Source organism: Lepus europaeus, chromosome 7, assembly GCF_033115175.1.
Source record: "Lepus europaeus isolate LE1 chromosome 7, mLepTim1.pri, whole genome shotgun sequence".
Lineage (NCBI taxonomy): Eukaryota > Metazoa > Chordata > Mammalia > Lagomorpha > Leporidae > Lepus > Lepus europaeus.
Window position 1 is genome coordinate 30,652,857 of NC_084833.1, and position 15,979 is coordinate 30,668,835.

General features: G+C 45.4%; 1 protein-coding gene across 1 annotated transcript in view; it reads right to left on the reverse strand.

The window, feature by feature from the left end:
- Positions 1-3,071: 3,071 nt before the first annotated feature.
- CAT (catalase) overlaps positions 3,072-15,979 on the reverse strand; it is a 39,260-nt gene continuing 26,352 nt past the window's right edge. Inside the window, exons 10-13 of the mRNA XM_062196316.1 lie at positions 11,938-12,068; positions 5,973-6,080; positions 4,124-4,207; positions 3,072-3,791 (exon numbers count right to left, since the gene is read on the reverse strand). Of these exons, the coding sequence (XP_062052300.1) occupies positions 3,726-3,791; positions 4,124-4,207; positions 5,973-6,080; positions 11,938-12,068 (389 nt within the window). The 3' untranslated portion in view covers positions 3,072-3,725. The remainder of the gene's footprint in view (positions 3,792-4,123; positions 4,208-5,972; positions 6,081-11,937; positions 12,069-15,979) is intronic.

Consider the following 15,979-nt stretch of genomic DNA (forward strand, 5'->3'; position numbering starts at 1 on the left):
AGTGCAAACAAAGAGTAGCTGTTATTAGATACCGCGTTCCTTTTGGAAGTATGAAAATGCTTGAAAACTGATTACCCTGAAAGTTGCATAATTCCGTGAATATACAAAAAAACACTGACACTTTAAATGGGTGAACTGCTGGCATGTGAATGATATCACAACAAAGCTTTTTTTAAAAAACAAGCTGCAAATGACCAACTGTGTCAAACACTGCTAAGAGGCTACTTGAGACAAACACAAAGATTGGGCCACTGGATTCTTTTGATTGTGGCAAAATATACATAAAGTCCACCATCTCCATCACTTTTAAGTGTCATTAAGTGGATTCACATTGTTGTGAAATCATCACCACGGTCCATATCCAGAACTTTTCCATCTTCCCAAACTGAAGCTCTGGACCCACTGAACAATAAGTCCTCATTCCTCCCTTCCCCCAGCCCCTGGTAACCACTACTGTCTCTGATTTACATTTCCAAAACAAGAATTGAGAAAATTGATAAGTAATACAGAGTTCCCATATATCCCGCACCCAGCTTCTGCTGTTATTAACATCTCACATTAGCATATTTGTCACAATTAGTGACCCACACTCAGCTTCCCTACTTTTTTTAATCTAAATTCTATCTTTCCCAGGCCTCCCAGCCTAGAGTAATCATCATTCTGTGTTCAATTAAGGTATTTTTCTGTTTTTTTTATTTTCTTGATGGTGGTGGTGGATAGCTCTCACATAGGAGAGAATATGTAGTATTTGTCTATTTTTAATGTATACACTTATTATTATAAACTTCCCTCTTAATACTGTTTTTACTGTATCCCACAGATTTTGATAGGTTGTGGTTTTGCTTTCATTTGTTTCAAGAAAGTTTTTAATTTCCTTTTCAATTTCTTCAATGATCCATTGGTCATTGAGAAACATATTGTTCAATTTCCATGTATTTGTAAATTTTCTGTTACTCTTCTTGTTGATTTCTGTTTTTATTTTGTGTTCTGAGAAGCTTCATGGTATGATTTCCTTTTTTTTTTTTTAATTTACTGAGATTTGATTTGTGGCCTAGTATATGGTCTATCCTAGAAAATGTCCTATGTGCTGATGAGAAGAATATGTATTCTAAAGCTGTTACATAAAATGTTCTGTAAATATCTGATAGATCCCTTTGCTCTATGGTATGGTTTAATCTCATGTGCCTTTGTTGAATTTTCTGTCTGCAGGATCAGTTCATTGATGGCAGTGGGATGTCAAGTTGCCCACGATTATTGTATTGGAGTCTATCTCTCCCTTTAGGTCTAATCCAATTTATGTATTTGGGTACACCTTATGTTGGGTGCATGTCTCTATGAACTACCCTAGGTAGCTCACTAAGTAGAGTCATACAACAATTTCCTTTTGTATCTACCTATTACTATTATTAAGAATGCCTTAAAGATTCACCCATGTCGTGGCATGTGTCAGAGTCTAATTCTTTTTTTATGGCAGAATAATATACCATTGTATGGATATACCATTGTTTACTCATTCATCCACTGATGCACACTTGTTATCTTACTTAACTCAGCGTACTGTAATTCAACCATAGCCTGGTGGCTTAAACAACACACATCTCCCATTTCTGAAGGCTGGAAAGCCCAGGACAGATCAGTGACTGGGAAGGGTAGACCTCCTGGTTTACACATGGCCATCTTCACATTGTAGTCTCGCGTGGTGGAGAGCAGAGAGGGAAAGAATTAGTTCTGTTCCTCTTCTTGCTAAGGACAATCACCCCAACATGAGGGTTCATTCTCATGACCTAATCAGTTGCAAAGGGCCCCCCCCCCCATAAATACATCACATTGGGAATCAGGCCTTCAACATACAAATTAGGGGTGAAGCACATAATCGCTCAGTCCTTTTGGGTATTGTGTATAATGCTGCTATGAGCACGTGTATAGATTTTCTGCCTTCACATTCTTTCATAATGATGATTGTCTCTCTGTGTTTCTGTGTGTAGTGCATCCTTAAGCATCTTTTGTAAGGCTGGGCAAGTAGTGACAAATTCTTTCAATTTCCCTTTGTTATGGAAGGTCTTCATTTCACCTTCATTCATAAATGAGAGCTTTGCAGGGTATAGTATTTTTTTAAAGACTTATTTATTTATTTATTTATTCAAGAGGTGGGGTTATCAACAGAGAAAGGGAGAGACAGAGAAAAAGATCTTCCAATCCGCTGGTTCACTCCTCAAATGGCCGCAATGGCTGGAGCAGAGCCAGTCAGAAGCCAGGAGCCAGGAGCTTCCTCGGGGTCTGCCACATGGGTGCAGGGGCCCAAGCATTTGGGCTATCTTCTACTGCCTTCCCAGGCCATAAGCAGAAACTAGATCAGAAGAGGAGCAGCCAGGACATGAACCAGCACCTATATGGGATGCTGGTGTCACAGGCGGAGGCTTAGCCTACTATGCCACAGCAGGGTACAGTATTCTGGGTTGAGCTTCTGGTTTTTTTCTTAAAAGTTAGACTATGTGGTATAGTAAGTTAAGCTGCCACCTGTGATGAAGACATTCCATATGGGCAATGGTTTGAGATTCGGCTGCTCCACTTCTGATCCAGCTCTCTGCTATAGTCTGGGAAAATGGTGGAAGATGGCCCAAGTCCTTGGGCCCCTACACCCGTGTGGGAGATCTGAAAGAAGTTCCTGGCTCCTGGCTTTGGTCTGGCCGAGCCCCAGCCATTGCAGCCATTTGGGGAGTGAACCAACGGATGAAAGATCTCAATCTCTCTCCCTCTCTGTCTCTTCCTCTCTCTGTAACTCTGCCTTTCAAATAAATAAATAACATATTTTTTAAACAACAGAAGAAAATAACTAGTGGTTCTAAGCCTTCATGTAAAAAGTCATACTTAGCAGTAAGTAAGTGAGCTGATGGACAAGAGAGTGGAGCAGTTAGTACGTCTGCTCTCTTGATAGTGCCTTAGGCTGAAACAGCCAGCGTGGTGTCCCCATCATGTTGGTATTTTCATTTTTAGGGACAAGCACCTGCAACAGAGGATATTCAAATTACGAGTCTCCTGGTGCTTCCCAGGTTACGTCCAGACACCCCGTCTTCTACTGTTTGGTACAGATTACTTTATTGTAAAACTGTGAGAAATTACAAACCCATGGGTGGTGAAATCAACGACAGACGAGCGTAAGTGTGATTTCCAGTGGAAGGGGAAAAAAAGAGATGAGCCTCATCAGCTACAAGAGGAAGAAACATTAAGCCACGAAGCTGCTGAAGCAATTTTCTGAAGACTTTAAATGGGTTTCTCCTGCGAGGACGTTAGAAAAATAAGAATCTCTGGGTGGATCACCTGTATCTTTTCTTCTTGTATAATTTACAGCCATGTTTTCCTGTAATAGGCCTGGAGGTGATATGTAAACATATTGATTTCACCAAGATTCTTCTCCCAGCAAATGAAATCATCTTTCCAACTACAAAGCTTCCTTCTACGTCATTTTAAGTGAATGATCCAACCAACGGTCAGAAGCAGATCTGCGTTTCTTGTAGGTGATTATTAAGCCCCAACCTCCATTTTCCCCCTGGGGAAATCAGATTAAACATCACAGTTGCATTAGTTGCTATAGAAAGCTGGGGGAGCGTCTCAAAGACATTCACTTGCATTTGCGTATCTAGCACCTAGGAGAACCTTCTGTCCCACGGCGTGTGGGTCCCACGTGTGGATGCCGGGCTTTGCTGTGCAGGCCGGAGCTCCCCACCTCACAGGTTGGCTTTCTCCTTCGCCGTCAGGTGAGACCCGGACTGCACAAACGTGTGAATCGCGTTCTGTTTCAAGAGAACAAGAGCGGCAGTCAAATGATCTCGTAGGCAGTGGCAACCTGGCGTGTATGCTAGCTTTGATTTATAACCCAGATGAGAAGCCTCACTGAGAATTCATTCATTAGGCTACACTGTGTATGGTGTCCACGTGTCGAAGCAGACAGGGTGTGTTTCTGCAGGTTGAGTTCTTTGTAGTTCAAGCAAGATTTGGAAGAGCTGTTTAAGAGCTCTCATGGTTGCAAGGAATGGAACAAGGCCAACTAGAGACCGAGCTCCAACGGACCCACCCACCACGTCCATCCCCTGCCATGGGGGGTGGGGGCCTGCCATGGGCTCACCTTAGGCTTCTCAGCGTTGTACTTGTCCAGAAGAGCCTGGATGCGGGCCCCATAGTCAGGGTGCACGTCACTGAAGTTCTTAACCTAAAGGCAAACGCAAAAACGTGGAAGCGTGACCCTGAGCCCCTGTGGCACCCTGCCCGTGCTTCTGTTTCAGGGTGTTTCTCTGACGGGGAGGGAGGGCTGCAACTACAATGCAGGCCCTGGAGGAAGACTCGGGGGTCCAATGAAAGCACCACCGCACACTTGGGGGCGTCCTGGAGGGCTTTAGGACCTGAGCTGGTGCCGGGAAGACGGAGCATGTGCTTAGAAGCTTAGAACTTCCCACTGTACCCTGAACCTCCGGGGAGGAGACAGGGGCTAGATTCTGTCCCACTGTGCATGGCCAGTGATGTAACCAATCCTGCCTGTGTAGTGAAACCTCCACGCAAATCCCTGAGCCACGGGGATCCGGGAGCTTCTGGGCTGGTGAATGCGCTGGGTGCAGGTGCAGGGGGCGTGGCACCCCCACAGAGGCGCACAAGCTCCCAGCCCTCCCCCCAGGCCTTGCGTCTCCTCCATCCGGCGGTTCTGGAGTTGCAGCCTTTTTAAGTAAACGGCTGGTCCTAAGTAAAGCACTTTCCTGAGTTCTGTGAGTTCCTCCGGCAAACAATCAAACCTAAGAGAAGATCATAGACTTTGCAGAAGGGTGGCTGGCCGGGGCACCTCATTTGGTATCTCAGAGGGCAGCAGTCTTGTGGGGTGGGGCCCTGGACCTGTGGGTTCTGACACTAACTCCTGGAGTTTCCGCCAGAGAATGCGAGAACCACTTGCTACTGGTGGGGAACAAAGCACACACCTAGGGCAGGCATTTGGCGCAGGGGTGAGGTCCGGGCTTGGAATACACACATCCCACACTGGAGTATCTGGGGTCGAGTCCTGGCTCTGTTCTCCATTTCAGCTTCCTGCTGCTGGCTCCAGTACCTGGGTTCCTCCACCTCTATGGGAGACCAGGATGGAGCCCCTGGCTCCTTGGCTTTGGCCTGGCCCAGGCCTGTCCACTGCAGCCATTTGAGGAGTGAACTAGCAGATGGAAGATCTCAATTGCTCTCTCTCTTTCTCTCCCTGCCTTTCTGCCTTTCAAATAAATAAATAATTTTTTAAACGGCCTGAATTTAAAGAGAACAATACAGAGACACCGGCACCTGCCAGACAACTCCATATACTCGAGGCAGGAAGCCCCAGCCACGGGCTGGGCACCAGCAGACAGGAGGAGGAGGGAGGGGGCCAGCGCTGTGCAATGCCGCCTGCAATGCCGGTGTAAATCAGATGAAACTCGGCCCAAGGGCTGATAAAGCAGCCACCAGGCTCGTGGCTCATCCTCGAACCCAGGCCCTTGGGCACATCTCAAGGCTCACCCCAGAAAACAGGCGAGTTTCTGGTTTGCTTTTCACGGAGCGTCCCAGTGTCGTGATGTGCAGTGTTCAAGCAGGCTTCAAGCCACCAAACATGGACGCTGCATGCTCTAGCATCTACAGTTTAGGCAAAACTGTGGCAGAGCCCTCATTCTGATACTGGACTGTCACTAACTTACACTAACCTTGGCTGAAGCAAAGTGAAACGGCACTGGAGGGAATTCGCCCCGAACCCCGTTAAGTTATTATAGATCGGACAAAGGGACGAGGAGCGATGGCTGTGCCAAACCAGATGACACGGAGAGAGAAAAACAAGCGGGGGCTGGGTGGAGATTACTGCTAGACTTAAGTTGTCTTAGCTCAAGGAGGTCGATTTAGCCCTCCTGTGGAGGGCCGGCGGCAGTATCGTCTTCCGCCAGCAGATGGCAGCCCTGAGTGGGCGACGGGTCACTCACGGCTTTCTTCTGGATGAACAGCTGCGCGTCCTTCAGGTGGCCGGCGATGTTCTCGCACAGGCGCTTCCTCTCCTCCTCGTTCAGCACTCTCACGTAGAAGTCCCGCACCTGCGCGGGGGAGACAGGGCGGGGGCCCAGTGACCGCGCGGCCCGCAGGCCACCTTCCAAACTAACACATTAAAAACTTCAGAATTGAAACGCCGGCTCCAGTTATAACGGAGATGGAGTTTCTCATCGTTTACTGATAAGGAGCCCACAACTGCTTTTTAACAATGTCCTTTGTACTTGCTGTATAAACCTCTTATACATGGGTGACCTTCAGTTAAAAACCCCATCACGCTCTTCAATACTGACTAGTCTAGAGCGTGCAAGCTGTCTTTCAACGTGAACTCAGCCCAGGTAAGACCTTTGTTAATTCATCAAGAACCAGGGAGAGAAAAGCCACCCAGTTCACTTAAACAGATGAAAGGACACTGCAAAAAGTTTGTGGAAAAACCCAACCACGGTGCAAAACAACCTGAGAGTCATGCATAGTACTTTCAACATCTGCATTTCTCCAGGAACTCTTGGCAAACCCTTCATGTATCCATTCACAGTCACTCAGAAGCCAAGATTTCTTGAGCAAGACATTAAAAGTGATATTTTGTTTAGATTGTGACAGTGATCATTTGTTTAGATTAATGAGCTTATTTCTAAAATGAATACCAATAGATTAAAATGAAAGACAGGAACACAGCATCCTAGTGGCCTCTACTCAGTTCTGAAGTCAACCACTTCTACTTGCAGTTTGGTATTATTCGGTTTCATTCATTCATTAAACAGCTATTTACTGAGGACTTATAAAGTGCCAGGCTCTGCTGTATGTGCTGTTCTATTAATATCTATAAAGTCCAATAATATCTAACTATAAAAAATATCAAATTAGAAAATATTGATACGTATTTCTAAGTTACCAAATATTAGCAATAATTACATTTTTTAAAAAACATTTGAGCAAGGCTGAACTCTCAGACCCAAGTTTAATTTAAAACTCACAATACAACCTAGTGAAAGTTCTGCACCTGGGGAGTTCTTCTCTACCTCTAATTCACTAATTCTCTCTTCAGCTAGAACTAACCTACTGCATAAATATCCATTAAGACACTCTACATGTGGGATTTTTATTTCAAAGACTGTATTTCCTGTTTCTAGAAATTTCTAACTGGTTCTTTTTCAAGTCTACCTGTTTTTGCTTTTTTTTTTTCTCACATCCTATTCTTGTCTTACATGGTATTCATTTTGGTATCTCCTTAAACCTGCATTCATATTTTTGTTAAAGCCCCTTCCGGATGAGCGCGCGAATGATTCTCCATCTGTTCACGCAGTGTGTCAGGGCACTGGATTCCCTCGTACGTACTGTAAGTTTGCCCCGTGTCTCACCTTCTGCAGGCGTTATCTCTGCAGAAGTACCAAACGTGCCCTAGCTGTGAAGGCGGTGATTTTCCCGTCAGCCCTGCAAACACCTAACAGGGGTCACAGAGTCGCTTATCGTTTAGTTCAGGTAAAAGATGGCTCTGTGTGGGGTGAGAATGCCTCATCCCACCTCACTTGAGCACCACAGAGGGGAAGGACTCCCAGCTTGCCAGGATTCACCACCTCCATCCAGAGCCCACCCGCTTCCAGGGGCCCCTCAGTCTGGTGAGTACATTCTCCCACGGCTGCCCTCTCCTGATTCTCGCCACTTTGCCAAGAGCCCAGTTCTAGCTTCTCTGCCACACAGGAAGCCTGCAGCCTCAACTCCTGCCCCCTGGAGGTGGAAAAGCTTCTTCAGGTGCCAATCAGGTCAGGTCATCCCCATGAGATGCACACCTTCCACGTTCACTCACTGTGGGATTCCTTTTCCATTGCTGGGACTTGGAGATGAAGCTTTCTTGGTTTTTAAGCTCAGCTACGTTTGAAAAACATTCATTCTAGCATGGCTGTGTGTGAGAAGTAGGAGAAAGACCCCATGTGTCAGCTCAGTCTACCATCTCCGTGGAATGTGTTCCTGCAGTTCCGATGGTGTGCTACCACCAGCCTGCTCGTGAAAGCAGACGTACATTTTCAGGAATGTTCTAAGTTGTTCAACTTGGCCACTATAAATATTTCATTATATACACTTACAATTACACTTAAAATATATATATGAGTGCAAACAAAAGTAATAAATACTTAAAAACACATTCCCTAATTAATACATATTTCCTACGTTTTTGAGGTTATTTATGTCCACTCTATTATTATGATGGAAATAATACATAATAGTGATATTGAACAGCATTTCCCAAAGCAACCGGCTCAGTGACATCATTTTGGGGGCTTGAAATCAGCCCAGGGAAACATTTCCACCATACACATTGACAAACACTACTCAGCAAATCAGGGCTTTGGGCTCTAGGAAGCCAGCTGTTAAACATCTGTCAACACACCACTAAAGAAAACCCACATAAAGTACTTGTCCTTCCAGGGAGGTGGTTGTAGGATGTTAAGAAAAAGACATGTATATGCAAGCTTATTCTGCCATGTGGCATACATTGACTGTGTTGTAATTAGCATGCAATTAGTAACTTCATCACCTAACCCCAGCTCATTTTCACTGCTATTCCGGTCAAGGACAAGCTGGTAATGTGAAGTCAAACTGGAGGAGCCTGAGATCCTATTTGCATAGTTTTATGCCTGGCTAACAACCACCGTCCATCTGTAGCTCAGTCGCTCACTGCAAGGGCACACGGACTCCACAGGTGTTGCCCTATTTTATGTGGTGTTCTCTTTATTAACCAGACCAAGGTTCCCAGCTGCTTTAATTAGCTACATCCTTAACCATCCACCCCTCAAAGTAGGATCAAATTCCTTTTAGAGGAAAAGTTACAGTTTTACTAGTCGACACAAAGTAAGAGGACTGTTTTCCCCCTTTAATAAGCTTTTAAATGTAAGTGTGGCTTATCTACAGCAGAGGGCACTCGTCCTAAGTGAGAAGTTCAATGACTCTTCAGTGAACACAGCTGGGTGGCACGCACGCCTGGAAATCCCTTCACCACGCCCCACCCAGCCACTTCCTTCTCCTCTTTCCTCCCCAGAGGCAAATCTTCTGACTTCTAATTTCATAAATGACTTCTGGCTCTTGAAATGGATGTAAAAGGCACCACACAGTGTGTAATCTTTCATAGGGCCTCTTGCTCAATGCCGTGCCTCTAAGAGTCGTCTCTGCTGTTGGCTTTGGCAGCTGTTGGCTGATTTCCACGGCTTACACCGAGCGCCTCTGCTGCTGTTTACCCGCCCCTTCTGCTGTTAGTGAACATCTGGGGACCATGAACAGCCCTGTAAATGTCCTCTGGTGGTCATAGCCACACGTTTCTGTTGGGTATAAAGAGTGGACCCGGCCGGCACCGCGGCTCAATAGGCTAATCCTCCGCCTGCGGCGCCAGCACACCGGGTTCTAGTCCTGGTCGGGGCGCCAGATTCTGTTCCGGTTGCTCCTTTTCCAGGCCACCTCTCTGCTGTGGCCAGGGAGTGCAGTGGAGGATGGCCCAAGTGCTTGGGCCCTGCACCCGCATGGGAGACCAGGAGAAGCACCTGGCTCCTGGCTTCGGATCAGCGCAACGCGCTGGCCGCAGCACGCCGGCTGCGGCAGCCATTGGAGAGTGAACCAACAGCAAAGGAAGACCTTTCTCTCTGTCTTTCTCTCTCTCACTGTCCAATCTGCCTGTCAAAAAAAAAAAAAAAAAAAGAGTGGACCCACTAGGTCAAAAGACATGTCCGGCTTTAGGAGACACTACCAAACAATTTTCCAAAACAGCTAAACCAAGTCACACTCATGTGACAGTCTGAGTTGTCCTTTGTCCTCAGGACTCTTAATATGGCTAGTCATTTTAATTCAAGCCTAGTGTGTTTTTAATTCAATTCTAGTATGTGTACAATGGTTTTTCTTTGTAGTTTTATTCTGCATATCCATGATGAGTAAGGAGGTAAACCACCTTTCTAAGTTTTTCAGCCACTCAGGTAGATCTTCATTTGTGAAGAGCATATTTAAATCTATTACCAATTTTTCTACTCCGTTGTCTGTCTTTTTCATAGTACTTTGTTGGAGTTCCTCATATTCTCTGTATGTAAATCATTTGTTACATGAACTGCAAATAGAGTCTTCCACCCTGTGGCTTGACCTTTTTGATCTATTTAGAGATGTCTCATGATGAAGAAAAGTTCTTTCTTTCCCTTCATGAGCTAATCTTGATAATATCCACTGCCATACCTTCCAATTTGCAAATCCTCTCTTTGGTTATATAATCTGCTTTTAAACCTACCTACTAAATTTTTAATTTCAGTGTACATTTGCTAGTTCAGTATGTCCAGTCAATTCTTTTTTAATAAAGTTTTCCAATTAAATTCTCCAGTTTGTCATCTATTTTCTTGAACATATTAATTATAGTTATCTTTAAACTTTTTCAGAGTTTTATTACCTGGATCTCCAGTAAGCTTGTTTCTATTGCCATTAATGAGGGTTTTTTTTTCCTCTTTTTGATATTCATTCATAAGATTTGACTGTTCAGGATGCCTGATAATTTATTACTGAATGCTGGACACTTTCAGTTGAAAAAGTCTAGAGAAATCTGAGGCTCTATTTTCTACCAGAGAAGATTTATGTTTTAGAACAACTACACTGGGGACTCCAATACTTCAAATCCAAGAGCTTGGTTCAACTATACTTTTTTTTTTTTATTTTAACATTATTATTTATTTGAGTGGCAAAGGCATAGAGAGTTTCTTTTCCACTGGTTCATTCCCCGAAAAACCACAACAGCTGGGGACTCAACCCAGGTCTCCCACATGTGTGGCAGGAACCCAGCTAGTGGAACCATGAACCCGAGTCATTACTGCTGCCTTCCAGTGTCTGCGTGAACAGGAAATAGGAACTGGGAGCAGAGCTGGGACTGGAACCCAGGCTCTTGGATACGAAGTAGGGGTCAATGGTTAAGGATGGAGCTGGCCAGCACTGCGGCTCACTAGGCTAATCCTCCACCTGCGGCGCCAGCACACCAGATTCTTGTCCCAGTCGGGGCGCCGGATTCTGTCCCGGTTGCTCCTCTTCCAGTTCAGCTCTCTGCTGTGGCCTGGGAAGGCAGTGGAGGATGGCCCAAGTGCTTGGGCCCTGCACCCACATGGGAGACCAGGAGAAGCACCTGGCTCCTGGCTTCGGATAGGCGCAGCACCAGCCAGAGTGGCCATTTGGGGGGTGAACCAACGGAAGGAAGACCTTTCTCTCTGTCTCTCTCTAACTCTGCCTGTCAAAAAAAAAAAAAAAAAAAAAAGATGGAGCTAAGAAAGTTACCCTGATCTGGGTAACAAATAGAATGGTGGCAACATCTGTGGAGTCCATGCTCTTCTACAGTGAGTGAGCTGTAGGTGGTTATCAGCCAGGCATAAAATTATGCAAATATGGTCACAGGTTCCTCCAGCTTGACTTCAACCAGGGTTTCATCACCAGGTCAACTGCCCACACCAGAACAACTACACTTGTAACTCTTTTCTTCTATCTTATGTGGTGTTACATTGCATTGGTCACGTCAAGGAGGAAGTCCCACTCACAGGCCCTTCACAGCAACTACTGTGAAAGAGCCCTTGGGGCAGCCGTAGGTGACTGGAAAGAGGACTAGCACCTGCCCTGAGCAGTTAGCCACAGGCTGCCCAAGGGCCAAGGATGCAGCCCGAAGCGAAAAGATTAGCCAGCTCGTTCTGATTCTCTTTGCACTTGTCATTTCTTCAATTCCCCAAGCTCACTGTTTTTCCTCCACGGTCCCCACCTGTGGGATCTACGTCCCCGCACCTGGAACACAACTCCTTAACTCCATCGAATAAAGGGCCCTATCTACTATGTGAGGTATCTTCCCTGAACCAACGACAGACTCTTTAAGGGGGAGGAAATTCTAGACGCTGACCAGGAGGCTGTTACCTGCGTGACGTTGTCTTCGTTGGCACTGTTGAAGCGCTGCACGTCTCCGGAGCAGCGGGTGCCGTGCTCCAGGGCGGAACGCTGCTGGTCGGGGGCGCTGAAGCTGTTGGGGTAGTAATTGGGAGCACCGCCTTTAAAGGGAAAGCACAGGTTCATTTACTCGTCCATCCGGACTATGAGAAAGGGAGCAGGTCTGCAAACAGTCCTGGTGGTAGGATAAATGCACGCGGTGATCAAACACACGGACACACACCTGGACCCAAATTTAGCCCCTGCCCCAGGCAGGGCTGGGGTTCCGAGAGAAGACGACCGTCTTCTAAGAACTGGCAACGGGCGGTCACCCTCTGAGTCTTAGTGGGGAGGTCTCCAAGCCCATTTCCCGTCTGTGACGTGTCCTGGCACTTCCCAGCATGGGGATCCGTGGATACAAGTTGGATGCAGCCACCATGGAGAGGCCAGAGACGCATCTTACCTTGGAGGGTTTCCCTGGGCCCTGGGCTCCGTTCACACCCGGAATCACAGGATTCCTGGGAGCAACCTCAAAGCGCTGCTTCTGTCCCCTTCCTTTACAGACACTGAGCTGGGGCTCTGAGATGCTGCCTGATGGCTGCAAGGCCACCGGTGTTTGTTTGGGGCAGATGTGGGTGAGGATCCTGGATTCTCCGTTTCTGCCAGGCCAGCACAGCCTTGTTTCCACTACAGAACGCTAACCATCCTTCACTCTTCCTTAAACGTTTTTAAGATTCCCAAGGTCCCTCACCTTAGCTGACTCTGATGACTTTAATTCCAGCTTAGTTTTCAAGTTCCTCCACAGACAAATAAAAAGGGCCTTTCTAAAAATGCGATCCTTGTGGTATGTGATCTCCAACTTATCTGCACTTCATAGAAAGAAACAAGGACAAATACACTCAAAACATTTCCTATGACTTCTGAAATAAACAGTGAGGCCTCTCTTTTTTTTTTTTTTTTTTTTTTTAATTTTGGCATAGTAATTTTCCTAACTATATTCTGCCCAGCTGATAGAGGAAGGCTGGCTTATCTAAGCAGTCACTACCTACCCAAGCATGGCCTAGAAACATAGTAAGTGGTTTGAGCAAACCAGTCTGGTGTTGGAATTTCACCCAGCTCACTGCCGGAATAGATTTTTCCACAGTGGGTAATTAAAGAGATGCCCACATGTGTGTGTGCACGAGAAGGGAGGTGACCACACCAACAACTTGAGCCCAGTTATTAGCTCAAAAAACGTGTCTTGAGTCAGCCACGCCAACGTGGAAAACACAGTGTTCGACAACCAGACACCAGAGAGCTTTCTGTATTCAGAATCAGCTCTGGGCCGGTGCCGAGGCACCGCAGTGGGTTAAGCCACCACCTGTGATGGAAGTGTCTCCCATAGGAGTGCCAATTCCAGTCCTGACTGCTCCACTTCCAGCCCAGCTTCCTGCTGATGTGCCTGGAAGGTAGTGCATGACGGCCCAAGCACGTGAGTCCCTGCCAGCCATGTGGGTCATCTGGTTGGAGTTCCAGTCTCCTGGCTTTGATTCTGGCCTAGACCTATCCTGGACATTTGGGGAGTAAACCGATGGAAGGAAGATATCTCTCTTTCTCTAACTCAGCCTTTCAAAATCTACATATGTATGTGTGTGTGTGTATTTTAAAGAAGTAGCTCTTTTAAATGTCCCTATTAATTTAAAACTCTATAACCAGGGCCAGTGTTGTGGCATAGCAGGTTAACCCACTGCCTGTGATGCTAGGCATCCCATATGGGTACCAGTTCAAGTCCCAGCAGCTCCACTTCTGATCCAGCTCCCTGCTAATGCACCTGGGACAGCAGCAGAGGACATCCCAAGTGCTTGGACCCCTGCACCCATGTGAGAGACCCATAAAGAAGCTCCTAGCTCCTGGCTTCCACTTGGCCCAGCCTTAGCTATTGAGACTATTTGGGGAATGAACCATTGGATGAAAGACCTCTCTCTCTCTCTCTAACTCTGCCTTTCAAATAAATAAAATAAATCATATATAAATAAATGCATAAATAAAATGCTATGTCCAAATAAGCTCTGACCTTTACTCAAAGTGGGAGCTGTGTTTGTGGCACTGACTCTGTGGAAGAGTTAAACTCTTTGATGGCACTCAGGAGCACAGCCCAAACGCCCTACTCTTCAATGGGCTAAGGGTGTGTCAAGATATCCTTCATTAGCTTATTCATAAGTCATTGTAAACAACAAGCAATTACTTACTAATGAAGCTCAAAATATACAGGCACCTGTCGAGGACAGATAGTTTCGACAAAAGACTGAGGAATGTGGATGGGGGTGAGGGAGAACAGAATAAAAATGCAAAAGACAAACACAGAAAGTATCAGTTGCATTGGGCAATAGCACACCCTTGCACCTCTGAAGCTCAGACACCAGAAATACTGCAGCCATCTGATACGAGCACTTATTAAGCAAGTAAACTTTAAAAAAAAAAAAAAAAAAAAAGCAAACAAACTTGTTAAACATACATGGAAAAAGATAATGGTAACAAAATAATATTAAGTATAGTGAAAACATTCACAGCAAAGATTGGCAAGAAACTTAGCAAAATGGAATAGTAGTGCCCTTTGGATATTGGGTCTGTGGGTTTTTCTTCTCTCTTCACCTTCTTCTATATTTTCCAAATTTCCTTTAGGGTACATGCATTTTTTTTTATCACAAAAAAATACAATTTGCTTGAATACAGACTTATTTGGCTATAACAGAAGCCATCAGTAAGGTTCCTGAAGGAATCTATGTACACAGTCTATGCCTGCAACACATGCTTCATAAATAGGGAGAAAAAAGAGATCTAGATTAAACTATGGAATATTAAAGGCAAACGCATTCATCAGGTAGTTCGCCTGGTCAACCCAGATGTCCATCAACTGAAGACTGAATAAAGAACTTATGGTATATACACACTATGGAATACCACACAGCGGTTAAAAAAAATGAAATCCTGTCATTTGCAACAAAATTGATGCAACTGGAAACCATTATACTCAGTGAAATAAGCCAGTCACAAAAAGACAAATACCATATGGTCTCTCTGATCTGTGGTAACTACTAGAGTACCTGAAAGGTAATCTATAGGAGTGAAACTGGCACCGTGAGATGTGATGATTTTGAACAGCCCTTGCCTTGACTGTCAAGGAACAATGTTTTTCTTGTTTGTTTTTGTTCTTTTTTTCTTTTTTCTTCATACTATTCAGTGAACTCTATGCTTAGTGTAGGGTTAATCTCATGAGTATAAAATTAACTGAAAATTGATCTCTGTGAAAAATAAGAACAGGAAAAGAAGAGGGAGGAGGAAGAAAGGTGGGAGTATGGGTGGGAGGGAGGTGGGGAGAAGAATCATCATGTTCCCAAATTTGTATATATTAAATCCATGAAGTTGTGTTCTTTAAACAAAATTTTTTTAAAATGTGGAAAGAAAGACAAAAAAAAAAAGTATTCCGCTTGGTTAATTTCAGTAAGTCATTAAAACTAGATGCTATTTGGAGCCGGCACTGTGGCATAGCGGGTTAATCTGCCATCTGCAGTGCCGCCAGTTGGAGTCCCAGCTGCTCCACTTCTGATCCAGCTCCCTGCTAATGTGCCTGGGAAAAGAGTGGAGGATGGCCCAAGTGCTTAGGCCCCTGCAGCCAAATGGGAGACCCAGAAGATCCTGGCTCCTGGCTTTGGCCTGGCCCAGCCCTGGCTGTTGCAGCTATTGGAGAATGGTGGGAGACCTGTCTATCTGTATCTTTCTCTCTCTATCTTTCAAATATATAAAAATAAATCCTAAAAAAAAAAAAAAAAAAAAAAAAAACTAGATGCTATTTGTACATGGCACCAAATAAAGTACTTTTAAAAATGATAGATCTCAGGGCCAGCACTGTGGCATAGGGGATAAAGCCGCCGCCTGCAGTGCCAGCATCCCATATCAGTACAGGTTTGAGTCCCGGCTGCTCCATTTCTGACCCAGCTCTCTGCTATGGGCTGGGAAAGCAGTAGAAGATGGCCCAAGTCCTTGCCCCCTGAAC